This window comes from Periophthalmus magnuspinnatus, chromosome 14, assembly GCF_009829125.3.
Source record: "Periophthalmus magnuspinnatus isolate fPerMag1 chromosome 14, fPerMag1.2.pri, whole genome shotgun sequence".
NCBI classification, from domain to species: Eukaryota; Metazoa; Chordata; class Actinopteri; order Gobiiformes; family Gobiidae; genus Periophthalmus; species Periophthalmus magnuspinnatus.
This window is the reverse complement of record NC_047139.1, coordinates 31,699,859-31,713,822: the sequence shown is the minus strand read 5'-3', so window position 1 is coordinate 31,713,822 and position 13,964 is coordinate 31,699,859. Positions and strand designations below refer to the sequence as shown.

The 13,964-nt window shown below is 41.5% G+C and overlaps 1 protein-coding gene across 1 annotated transcript in view; it reads left to right on the top strand.

The window, feature by feature from the left end:
• rxfp2a (relaxin family peptide receptor 2a) overlaps window positions 1-13,964 on the top strand; it is a 52,648-nt gene that overhangs the window by 22,374 nt on the left and 16,310 nt on the right. The window contains exons 6-10 of the mRNA XM_055226420.1: window positions 2,851-2,922; window positions 4,325-4,396; window positions 7,691-7,762; window positions 8,081-8,155; window positions 10,882-10,953. Of these exons, the coding sequence (XP_055082395.1) occupies window positions 2,851-2,922; window positions 4,325-4,396; window positions 7,691-7,762; window positions 8,081-8,155; window positions 10,882-10,953 (363 nt within the window). The remainder of the gene's footprint in view (window positions 1-2,850; window positions 2,923-4,324; window positions 4,397-7,690; window positions 7,763-8,080; window positions 8,156-10,881; window positions 10,954-13,964) is intronic.

Below are 13,964 nucleotides of genomic sequence, written 5' to 3'. Positions count from 1 at the left end.
TTATTATTTTTATTTTCATACATTCTATAATTTACTTGTAGACAAATACAATATAATTGCAATCTGTTAAAGTGAAATAAATGTTAAAGGTTCATATCTATTGTGTTTTTATTGTTTTAACATAATAAGTAACGGCATAGTTACTTTGCCTAGTAACTAGTTACTTCTCCCAAAACGTAACTGAGTTACTAACTCAGTTACTTTTTGGGAGAAGTAACTTGTAACTATAACTATTTACATTTTTGAAGTAAGATGCCCAACACCGGTGATTGCCTCAAAAGGTTGTGCAACAAAATATTCAGTTAAGGGTACCACCATTTTTGTTCAGGCCTGTTTCATGACTTTTTTTTTTTTTTTTATTATTATTCTGTTGAAGCATGGTTGAAAAGGAATGTCTGACTTTCATTGGTTAAATTTCATAGAATTTTTATGTATTATTACTTTTGTCAGATTCAAGTTATTTCTGTGACCATTGTGAGTTTTTCTTTCATTAACCGACGGGTACCAACAATTTTGTCAACATGTGTACTTCTTGCAACAAACACAGCTGTCACAGCTGTTCCCGGAATAAATGAAAGTCAATACTTATTAGATATCAATATTTCAACTATCAAAGTGATCTCTAGTACTTTGGATGCAGGCAGATGTTTTTCTTTATATATATATATATATATATATATATTGCTCTGGGAGTATGGGGTCCGGGGCTCTTTGCTAAGGGCTGTCCGGTCCCTGTATGACCGGAGCAGGAGCTGTGTTCGCATTGCCGGCAGTAAGTCAGACCTGTTCCCGGTGCATGTTGGAGTCCACCAGGGCTGCCCTTTGTCACCGGTTCTGTTCATTATATTTATGGACAGAATTTCTAGGCGCAGCAGAGGGGGTCTGGTTCAGGAACCACAGGATCTCATCTCTGCTGTTTGCGGATGATGTTGTCCTGATGGCTTCTTCGAGCCAGGACCTGCAGCAGGCACTGGGGCGGTTTGCAGCCGAGTGTGAAGTGGTTGGGATGAGAATCAGCTCCTCCAAATCCGAGGCCATGGTTCTCGACCGGAAAAAGGTGGTTTGCTCTCTCCGGGTGGGTGGTGAGTCTCTGCCCCAAGTGGAGGAGTTCAAGTATCTCGGGGTCTTGTTCACGAGTGAGGGAAGGATGGAGAGGGAGATTGACAGGCGGATCGGTGCAGCGTCTGCAGTGATGCGGTCGCTGTATCGGTCCGTTGTGGTAAAGAAGGAGCTGAGCCGGAAGGCGAAGCTCTCGATTTACCGGTCAATCTACGTTCCTACCCTCACCTATGGTCATGAGCTCTGGGTAATGACCGAAAGTACAAGATCGCGGATACAAGCGGCTGAAATGGGTTTCCTCCGCAGAGTGGCCGGGCGCACCCTTAGGGATAGGGTGAGAAGCTCGGTCACACGGGAGGAGCTCGGAGTAGAGCCGCTGCTCCTACACGTTGAGAGGAACCAGTTGAGGTGGCTCGGGCATCTGCTCAGGATGCCTCCTGGACGCCTCCCTAGGGAGGTGTTCTGGGCATGTCCCACCGGGAGGAGGCCCCGGGGAAGACCCAGGACACGCTGGAGGGACTATGTCTCTCTTCTGGCCTGGGAACGCCTTGGGGTCCCACCGGAGGAGCTGGAGGACGTGTCCGGGGTGAGGGAAGTCTGGGAGTCCCTGCTTAGACTGCTGCCCCCGCGACCCGGTTCCGGATAAGTGGAAGAAAATGGATGGATGGATGGATGGATGGATGGATGGATGGATATATATATATATATATATATATATATATATATATATATATATATATATATATATATATATATATATATATATATATATATATATATATATATATATATATATATATATATATATATATATATATATATATATAATTTCTATTAGCAAACCCCTTAAGAAAACAAAACAATTGCTTGCAAGTGTACGTCTGGAACTCTGGCCTTGTGCTCTGTCACTGAACTTGAATGTGTAATAAATAGTATTGAGGTTGCTTAGGTGAAAAACATAAAGGCAGAACAAAGTAAAAATAAATCAAAACTTTTCAAAATAAGCAGATTGTGGAAGGAAAGCAGTTGAAATAATTTAAAATTGTACATTGTAAACTGGTCTGAGTTGAGCAGAGTGTTGTGCTGGGGTGGGGAAGGAGGTTTATTTGGGCACAGGTTAAGACACAAGAACAAAATCATGTTTTGAGACTTTAAAAAAATTCCGCATTTTAAGATAAATTTGGGAGCTGGAGATTTGTGAGTTGTCAAAACCCTCAGGCTGGGTTTTGACATTGTATGGTTGGGTTCCTTCAGGGTGTGTGAGTTAAATGAAACTAAACGTTTCAAAGTCATCCCCATTCATCCAGTAGTGATGGAAAGTTTCAACTATCAGGACTTATCTACAACACCTTCCTTACCATAATGCCGACCTGCCTGAGTTATAAGGCCAATATACATTCCACTTTCTATTGAATTGTATTATAAACTTTACATTGTAAATAGTGACTTGAATCTATTGTGTCATCTCATTATTTACTGTCTTTGTGGCTGTCCAGCAAATGAATTACTGCACTGTAACTGTCTACTCATATGTTTATCTTGACACCTTTGTAAATGTATGAATCTTACAAAGGGTTAACAAGAATAATTTCTTGGTCCTGTTTGAGTTGCAGTGGTGTCATCATTTGCATATGTGAGTCTAGACTGTTTGTATTGATGTGGACAACATGAACTTGTCATTGTGAAGAGATCATACAGGAATGTCATGCAGCTCTCCCCATTCAATCCTCCTTATTGACCTCCACTGTTAAAGCTTTTGAATGGAAAATAAATGGGTTTTCTTGTTTCTAGGTTCCTTCAAAACAACAGTCTGCAGCTCATCTCCAAAAATGCTTTCAGTGGCCTTTACAATTTGAAAAGATTGTGAGTAAAATTACTAAGCATTTTCTTTATCAGTGGAAAAGGGATACTATATAGTAAAGCATTTATAGCACTAGGTATAGGCATAGTGTGCTGTGGTATATAATATGCAAACCTATTTCCCATTTTTGCCATGCTTGGACACATACATTTTGATTCTGAACCTCTTATCTGTATGCAGTGAAATTAGGATTCTTTTTGCACTTCCTTGAGGTGTTGGGTTAAACCCAGCCGTGTGTTCTCTCCAGTGGTGATTGGTGCAGAAAGTTAAAGTTTGGCCACCACACTTTTTCATTTTAACTGTGTGAAGACTGTGAAAAACTACAGTAGCCCAGAGGGAATAATGTGTTGGGTTTTTTTTTAATAAGATGCAGTGAGCCTGTTTAAATCCTCCACTATAGGCCTGTATATAATGTGTTTGTTGCTACAGCCATACACTATTCATGGGTTTCAACTGCCCATCAACTTCAAAAGATATATTTTGTATTATAAATTGCCATGACAGTGCCTGTTTTTCCATTCTGAAACGTATGGATAGTAAAACAAAACTGAACTAACTAACTTGATCCTATAATTATGAAGGTGGGGGTCTGTACTTTTTCAAGTCCTTTACTTTGACAAAGTAAGTTATGTTGACTGTAGAGATGATTATACATGTAGATGCGGATTTTATTGTGATCTAACCGTGTCGTAAGACTAATTGAAATTATCAAATGAATAAGTATGACTCTTGTACATGTTGGATGATCAGAAGCGTTAGCAACAGTGACATTTACAGCCTCAGCAGTAAACTTGAGTACAGTCTTCTTCTCGTTCATCCTTGTATGGAGCTTGTCTTTGCGCTGGTCTCCTTTAGCATATTTCCATCCATCCATCCATTTTCTTCCGCTTATCCGGGGCCGGGTTGCGGGGGCAGCAGTCTGAGCAGGGACTCCCAGACTTCCCTCACCCCGGACACGTCCTCCAGCTCCTCCGGTGGGACCCCAAGGTGTTCCCAGGCCAGCCGAGAGACATAGTCCCTCCAGCGTGTCCTGGGTCTTCCCCGAGGCCTCCTCCCGGTGGGACATGCCCAGAACACCTCCCTAGGGAGGCGTCCAGGAGGCATCCTGAGCAGATGCCCGAGCCACCTCAGCTGGTTCCTCTCAACGTGTAGGAGCAGCTCTACTCCAAGCTCCTCTCGTGTGACCGAGCTTCTCACCCTATCCCTAAGAGTGCGCCCAGCCACTCTGCGGAGGAAGCCCATTTCAGCCGCTTGTATCCGCGATCTTGTCCTTTCGGTCATTACCCAGAGCTCATGACCATAGGTGAGGGTAGGAACGTAGATTGACTGGTAAATCGAGAGCTTCGCCTTCCGGCTCAGCTCCTTCTTTACCACATATTTATCATTCTTTGTTTTTTATGGCAGGTTTCTGAATGAAAACTTGATTCCATCCCTGAGTCCTGGTGTATTCAAGGAGCTACATCAGTTAGAGTGGCTGTGAGTAGCACCAACCACACTCTTCAGTCATTCATTCAGTCTACATATAATATATGATAATGCAATTACTATTATTTACTTGCAAGGCTACTGTATATGAAAGTATCACTTGTTCTGGTCATTTTCCTAGCTGAAATGGATTCATCTATTGCAGTTAGATTTGTGGTACATGTTTTAAAAGTAAGATTCTGTTCAGGGCACTTTGTAAACAACTCCTGTCATGATAATCACTATATGGACTTATGGTTCAAAGTTCCGTATGCTGCATGAACAATAGTTTACAGGTTCAGTATTATCACCTGTAACTTTTCTTGGCACCAGTGGGGACATTTTTCTTCAATTAATGTAGCATTAGGCCTATATGGTTACATTTGAGTTGTAATAATTCGAATAATTCATTACACGACACATTGGTCACCTTATTGCAGAAGTTGTCGTGGGCGCCGCCATGGTCATTCAGGTTGTATTATTTTGCATGGGGCTGCCAATCTCAACAGCAAATAAAATTTGTTGTTCATGATCATTGGACATTTTACACAAATCAACCTACTTTCGGCAGAACCGAATAAGGTCAATAGATAGAAGAGCTAACAGTTTCAGTCGTTCATTGTACTGTTTGTATATTGCTGGCGAAAATATGTTTAGTATGACTGAGTTAGAAAGGATGCTTCAAGTTCATTCATTTTTAATCCATAAATGATCCAGCACTCTCTGACATTAACAGATTTTGGGGTTTCAAGTTGTGCTTGGTTTTATTGAAATTGTGCTGTGGTCAAACTGCTAAGTCTCACAAAACAGTCTGACAGTTTTAAATGTGGTTTCTCGTCCTTCCTGAGAACAAATCCCTTGCTGCACTTTAAATCAGTTGTTTACAAGCAGAGAAAGGCGCTTTTATTTGTCCATATAAGGCAAGGCAAGTTTATTTGTATAGCACAATTCGTACACAAGGTAATTCAAAGTGCTTTACAGAATAAGAAAGACATTAAAATCACACAAATCAAAACATAAATAATCACAAATAATCATCATATAATTAACATTAAAAGAGAAGAGTGCAGAATAAAAACCTTTCAGTCATATGCTGTCGTAACGGGTGAGTGTAGCGGACCAAAGGATGCAGACTATAGGAATATTTACAGGATTTATTGTAAGAATAGGGACAAGGTACAAACGGTGGGTGATCCGGAGGTGAGCAGGTGAGCAGGTGAGCAGGAACACAGGAAACACAGGGACCGAGGACATGAAGGGACCACAGGACGACGGGCAGACCAGACGGGCGTAGGGCAGAGCGGGCAGGAGACATCCAGGACCGGAGCACGACAAGAACACAGGGACGACAGGAACGCAGGCAGGAAAGAAGTGATACGACAGAATGATCCCACCAACCATGGACCAAGCGGACTCGGGGTTCATTGGACAAGACTACCAGCCCACCCTGCTTACCTGTTTGTCTCCGGTTCACGGGCCTGTTCCCCATTGGCCGTCCTGTACCAACCGGTCCACTCCCAACCTGTCCTCTCCTCGCCTGGACCGTTGTGGCTCCGCTGGACACCGTTTCCCGTCCAGGGACCTCCTCGTGCCTTCTGAACCTTGCCTGGACCGTGGTAGCTCCGCTGGACACCGTTTCCCGTCCAGGGACCTCCTCGGGTCATCTGCCCCTCATCAGGACAGTCGTAGCTCCGCTGGACATCATTCTCCGTCCAGGGACCTCTTCGTGTCCTCTGCCCCCTCGGTGGGACCCTCGCAGCTCCGCTGGACTCAGCTTTCCGTCCAGGGACCTCGTTGTGTCGTCCGCCCGTTTCCCGGACCGTTGTTGCCCCACTGGACAGTCTACCAGCCCGCACCAGTGACATTTTTGCCCTCCGTCCGGCTCCCCTCCGCCCACCCGTATCAATTTTTGGGCCACCAGGAGATAGCCCTTAGGGGGAGGGTACTGTCATGATCCGCACTGTCCGCTCCTGGTTTTACTCCTGTCCTGCTCTTTCCCTCCCTCACCTGCCAGATCTGGGCTGGGCTCCTGGCTCCTCCTGCGCGCACCTGCAGCCCATCAGTGCAATCAACACACCTGCTGCGCATAAAAGGAGCTGGGAGAAGAGACTCAGCGCGGGATCATTGTCGTGTCACTTCTTTCCTGCCTGCATTCCTGTCGTCCCTGTGTTCTTGTCGTGCTCCGGTCCTGGATGTCTCCTGCCCGCTCTGCCCTACACCCGTCTGGTCTGCCCGTCGTCCTGGGGTCCCTTCATGTCCTCGGTCCCTGTGTTTCCTGTGTTCCTGCTCACCTGCTCACCTCCGGATCACCCACCGTTTGTACCTTGTCCCTATTCTTACAATAAATCCTGTAAATATTCCCCGAGTCTGCATCCTTTGGTCCGCTACACTCACCCGTTATGCTGATTCCCTATGTTTAGTCCTGACTCTGGGCACCAGGAGGCCGGTCCCTGAAGTCCTCAAATTGCGAGATGGTTCATATGGCACTAACATGTCGGAGATATACTTTGAACCTAGGCCATGGAGAGACTTATATACAAGCAGAGCTGCTTTAAAGTCTATTGTAATGTAATAACTATGTTCAGTTTCTCATTGTATTTGCCATGAACTCAGACATGAAGTCTAGGGAATTTGATGGACCTAAAGTGGACCACAAGTCTTCAGCACAACTGGTTTTATTTTAGAAAGTTGAATCCAAACATGCAACCGTGGAATAGTAATAGTATAGTATTTCAGTATTGAATGTCACTGTGTCATTTGGGATTAATTCAAATATAAAATATCGCTCAACCAGAATTAAAGAAGCATTGAATCAAAATCTGATCTTTTATATTGTAATGAATGTGTGATATGCCAGGCTGTAAATGCTAATACTATGTAATATTTACATATTGGTGGTCATCTTTGTCATAAGGCAAACTTTAAAATACAAATATGCATTCTATAAGCATACATGGCAGTAAGTGTGAACATCCTGCTCAATATCCACATGAAAATGCAGATGCCTCTGAGAAAAGTGATTTATCTGAGCAAAAATGCCTGTTTGATACAACATCAGAAGAGAATGGCAAGAGAGGTTTGAAGTACTATAAAAGCAGGAATAACTTTTTTAAAAGCCTTAAATTTTAAAGCAAATGTTTGCCAGAACAAACCATAAGATCATGTCAGCATACTGGCTTCAGGAACTTTATCACAGATGTATCTAATAAAGTGGTCTGTGGAGATATGAAACAAGAAGTTCAGATTATTAAAAAGACAATAAAAAACTACTTTGGTAGCTTTACAAATGTGTCTTTGGTGTTGCAGGATGTTGGACCATAACCCTTTAAACAGTTTGTCCCCGGACACATTCTTAGGTCTTCGGTCTCTCGTTTATCTGTGAGTACAACATTTTCAGTTTTCAAAAAATTATACTAAGATCACATTATTCCACACAACTGTTTTTTAGTTTTAATAGGCCTATTCATATTTTCACAGTGATTAAATGTGTGATTTTCATTCCTTTTAATAAAACATAAAAATGTAAAACAAGAAAATCCCTAATTTCCATCAGATCAAAACTGATTTAGTCAAGTTTGTTTTTATACTGTACCTGTATGTTCTGTGTTCCCCTGCATGTTCTGTGTTCACCTACATGTTCTGTGTCATTTCATTTTGTCTGTAGGTAAATGAGTGTGATGTTTTCGGTCTCTATAGGTCAATGGTGGACACGTCTCTTAAACAGTTGCCTCACCCCAGCTTCTGTCAGCACATGCCTTCCCTGGACTGGCTGTGAGTACCCATATATATGGTAATGTCCCCTATATGAGAAGAAGACTATGATTCCCCCTGAGGTCTAAAAACAAGTTTATACTGTGATATAACATCAGCCTTCTTGTACACTCTGTTGTCCCAAAATGTATTTGAATCTTTATGGATACAAAGTGAAAAGAAACCTTCATTATTCTTTCAATAATTCATATATTTTTTCAGTTGTTTACATATAGAACAAAGACAGGTTAGTACACCCTATTTACCATATTTTCTGGACTATATGTCACTCCGGAGTATAAGTTGCACCAGCAAAAAAATGCATAATAATGAAGAAAAAAAACATAAGTCATACGGGACTATAAGTTGCATTTTTGGGGGAAATTTATTTTACAAAATCTGAGATCAAGAACAGACATTTTATCTTTAAAAGCAAGTTATAATAATAACAATAAAATAGAGAACAACAGGCTGAATAGCTTTACAGCACGCTAACGTAACGCATAGACAAAGAACTGAATACATGTCTAGTATGTTAACAGTTATAACAGGTATATTAACAGTTAATCAGATACTCTACGCTAATGTAACATATGCTGGCTTGTCGACAAACACAACAGACACTAGAGTTCTTTTCACTGATGTTTGCTGTGGTCTTATGTCTTCATCACAGTTCACACTATAGAACTAGCAAACATCAAATATAACATATGCTCTCGCTCATATTACATATACACACAAAACTGTATATGAATGCATGGAAAATATACATACCACTTTGGCCTGCTAGTAAACAAACCGGTGAACCCAAAACTTTATATTTTACTTTTCAATTGTTTCTTAAAAAGTGCTTAAATAAAGTACTTAAGTAAAGACTTTCCATTAGCATAAAAGGCTGAACTGGAAAACAGGAAATAGTTTTTGTGTCCCCTAAACTAGACTTATGATAAATTAAACATTTACAGTATTGTTCCAAATGAAAAAAATATCACCTTTATGGTCTTATAAAGGAAGAGAAAATAAATTTGGGGAAATTAAATATGAAGTGTATAAAAGAGAATGAGTCAAGTACATTTTCTTATAGGTATTACCAACATGAAGCATAGACAGAACTGAATACGTGTCTGGTAGGTTGACGTAAGATATTAACAGTTAATCAGATAACTAAAGCATAAAAAACAAGCAACAAGTTTACTCTGGATCTCACTCCAAAGCACTAAATCCATTGAATTCTTCATCCTCCGTGTCACTTCTGAACAACTCCACCTGCTCCAGAGGTAGATGAAGCACCGCTCCGGAAGTAGCTGAAGCGCCATGTCTGCGTAGTTGCCATACTGGTACACAAGCCTAGAGTGCCCTTGCGCAGTTGCTAGTGTGACAATAACAAAGATTTGAAATTGTATATTTTAATCATTTCACATATAAGTCTGAGTATAAGTCACACAGTCCGGTGAAGTATTCATTTTATTTTTTTAACATATTATCAGTCACAACCACCCCCAGCTCCTGTTCACTGCCTGACCATAACCCCCTAACCTCTGACCCCTGACCCCTAACCCACCCGCAGCTCCCTGTCCACAGCCTGATTTTTAAATATTTACTCATTTTAGCATGAGTCTGCAAAAACCTCATAGAGATACAACTGGACGGGAAGTAGTGATGCTAACAGTTCCCTTATTGTGCACAGAACCAATTAATAATAACAAATTCAGGATTAGAAAAACTATACTGCAGATTCCCTATGCATTGTTATATTCATGTTAGACACTTACATGTTCGACCTTTAAATATATGAGCCCCTGATCGAGCTGTGGACATGTGCTGCATGAATGTACTCATCTGTGAGTGAGGTTAGACAAGTCTGCTGAAGGTGAACATGAGGATCAAATGGGACTTTAAGTGTAACATTTGGATGGAGCAGGGCTTTGTTCTGGAGCTGATGAGACAAAAGCAATCTGTGTATCTCTGTCCCTGAGCTGGGATCTTTAAGGTCTTTAGCTTCAAGTCGCTGTAACTTTCTGTGTAAAAATCCCACCATAATCAGTGCCTGAATCCCTCACCACTTTTTAAAGCTGATCTGTTTGAAGTTTTAACTTTGAAGAACCAGACAGACTTTTAGTTTTAACATCTTAGGTTGAGTGATTTAAATGACAGTTACTGAGACTTTTAGAGATCACTCCATTTGTGATTAGTTTGTCTAGTGTTCTTGGTTGGGTCAGGATACAGAGGTTAGAAAACAGTCAGCACCCTTGATGTACATTTTATAGACCCTTTATCAAGATTCTTTGGCTGCTGTGATACTTGCTGTCAGATTTCCTAATATGGGGCTCAGCTCCAGATTGGCCGCTACACCTGTCTCAATGAGTTTCATTTGACTGGGTGACGCCTCACTCCCAGAGTCCACTTCTTTATACAGTCTTGTCAGTACTTCTCATCTTGTTTTGAGATTTCTAAAAAGTGTAATTTTATTTATAAATTTGTTTCTTTCTTATTTAAAATGTTCTTTTTAAGATAAATACAAAATAATTTACCAGCAGGGTTGGCTCAAAAGGATCCATTGTTTTGCCTATTGTGAAAATGTGTGAAAATAAAAGCTGTAATCTGAAATTAAACAAACAAACAAACACAGCATAAAAATAACTTTACACAACAAACAAAATTTCTTTTGTATGCAAGGATATAACCAAAATGTTTACAAAAATGTGACTATCGTGACTATTAGAATAAAACGTTCATATTTTTCCCAGGGATCTTGAAGGAAACCAGATCCAAACCTTGAACTACTCCATCCTGAAGACATGCAGTAAACTGGAAGTGCTGTGAGTACTTTACATGTATACTCTGTGAACATGGCTGTCTGGGACGTGGTGTTAGCTTTCTGCTCCTCTGTAAAAAAATGAGTTTGTAAAATCAATGAACTCAGTTGGAAATAATAGACTGCAGAGAGAAGAGTGCGTTTGGATGACTATAGATCACATTTTACAGCATCTTTATACAGTCGTGGCTTACTGCTGTGCCTGTAAAACTATTTGCATTTTCTCTGTTTTCACTTCACTTTTGATGTTGAGTCATATATTAGCTAAGGTGGCTCCAATGTAACAAATCACACCCTCCAAATCCAAATCTGAAAACAGAATAATTATCTACATTCATATATGAAAAAAGATTTGATTTATCCCAGAGCAAATTCTATAGTTTCAAACTGAGCTGATCAGACAGGTCACGATTTGATAATGGCAGATTTGGTTTATAGTTAATATCTCTATTGCAGTTCTTGTTTCATGTCAATAGGTACACTAATAACAATGTTTACTGTCTCTTCCCTGCTTCTGAAGAGTACAGACGCAAACCTTGATTGCTCCTGCTGCTTCCTCCTTACTTTGCTTTTTTAATCATTTTACCTCTTCCATTGCTGGGAGATTTGTTTAGTTATGATTTTCTCTTAAGTAAACCAAGACTTTTAAACCATTTTTACATTTTTTAACAAAATTTTTGACAAGCCACCAACATGTCCGGGGGAAGAGACGAAAGGAATTCTTTCTGCGAACGCTGCGGAACTACCAACAACAAATTAATGAGCTAAAAGCAAGGATATTTGTTTTAGAATCTGAAAAAGGACTTCACCGAACGCTCCCTGTGACTTCCAGTGGTAAGCAGCCTACAGTTACTTTTAGAGAAGACAGTGAAAAACCTGCTACTTTCAGCTTAAACCTGAGTGATATGGTGTCTTTTCCAAAACTTTGTAAAGACAAGAATTTCAAGCAAACGCGACAAGTGATAAGAGACAATGCTAATATAGTTACATCACCCAAAATACAGCTGACAAACAGATTTTTACCACTGTCACAGACTGATGTTGATGTTAATATACAAACGGAAAATGGATTTTTGTAGCAAAACAAGAGCAATGAAATTGGCAAAAGAGCGGCGGCAGACAGATGGTCTGTGCCAAACGTCAAGATCAGAGATACGCTGCTGCTAGGAGACGGTGCTAACAGAGATGTGACTCACAGAGGAATCCAAACTTGCTCGTACCCCAGTCACACTGTCTCTGAGATTACAAAACTCCTCCCAAAAGGTTTGTCAACATATCAAGGAGCTAAAAAGCTGATTGTGCACGTGGGTGCAGTTGACACCGGAATGAATCAGACTGAAATCTTGAAAAAGAATTTCATTGAATTATTTGAGGAGCTTGATAGAGTGGAGGTTAAGACATTCATCAGTGGACCTCTTCCTAGCATAGACAGAAGGAAGGTGAACAACTTTACCCGGCTGCTTCAGCTGAACACATGGCTGTTCAATGAATGTGTAGCTAGAGGACTGCACTACATTGAGAACTTTGATCTATTCTGGAAACAAGAGGACCTGTTCAAGGGAAATGGCCCGCACCTGAGCAGAGGTGGAGTGACAGTGTTGACGGATAACCTCCTCCACACTCTGAGGCACCAACCTGGACAGGGTCCTGGTCCAGTGAGAGAAAAGAAGAATGAGAGAAGCCAGAGACCGAGCCAATGTGTCAGCACCACAACTACAACCACCATCTCCCCCAGCGAAAGAGTCATCACCAGCACCACAACCATCTCCCCCAGCAAAAGATTCAGCAGCACCACCACCTCCCCAAGAGAACAAATCACCATCACCACCACCTTCAAAAGTGAAGGATGCATCTCCAGCGTCACTTCCCTCAGGGCCCACATCACAGGCCTTGAACCTGTCAATGACAGCCCCAGCAGAGGTTTCAGTCCCAGCAGCACGCCCATCACCTCCCCTGCCCACAGACCAGCCCTGGGTTCCCTTTGCTACATCTACTCCCTCTAGGGACTCCTCACTTTCCTTTTCCTCCCCACCTTCACCTATGGCCCTTCCCGACCATCTAGAAAGTCTCATCAGATCAGGAATTAAGATGGCTCCCCTCACACCTAATATGGCACAATCGAGAGTTCTGGCATCAACTATGCTGAACTCTTCCCCGTACCCACCTATCCCCCCTCGTCTTTCACCCAAACTCCCCCCTGCTCCACCTCCTCGGCCCTCACCTGGGCCCTCACCCAAACTCCCCCCTGCTCCTCTTTGGCACTCACCTGGTCCCTCACCAAACTCCCCCCAGCTTGCCCTTCCCTGCCTTCCCCCAGAGCTGTTATCAACAAGAGCTAGGACACACAGGGCCTCTGCTGTCTCAGGACATACAGACATGATGAAAATAATATCATGCTGAGGCCCTGTGATGGAGCTATATCTACAGTTACACCATGTAGACTGATTAACAGAAGGACAGTTAGACTGTCCAATCAGAGACATTTAGTTCACATTCCCTGTAAGAAGATAACATCCAGTCCTACTGAAACCAATCTGAAACTCGCTGTGCTCAATGTCAGATCTTTATGTAACAAGTCCTTTTTAATTAATGATTTTATATCCTCTTTTAATCTTGATTTTATGTTTTTAACTGAAACATGGCTCGACAAAAACACAGGTAATGCAATTCTTGTTGAATCAACTCCACCCAACTTCAAATTTGAATCTGAAACACGACTAAACAAAAAAGGTGGAGGTGTGTGTGCATTTTTTAGAGATAATTTAGTTACTCACAGATTGTCATTTGGGGTGTTTTCATCTTTTGAGTATGTTTCATTTAAAATGGAGCTAAAGCAATCCCCCTCCATACTCTCCTCAGCTCTGCCTGAGTTTCATTGATGATTTTACTGAGATGCTTTCAGTCATATGCACAGACTTTGATGGTTTAGTCATTACAGGTGATTTGTACATGTGGATAATGTGTCTGACAGAAACGCTAAAGAGCTCCGTTCTGTCCTTGAAACCTTTGGTCTGA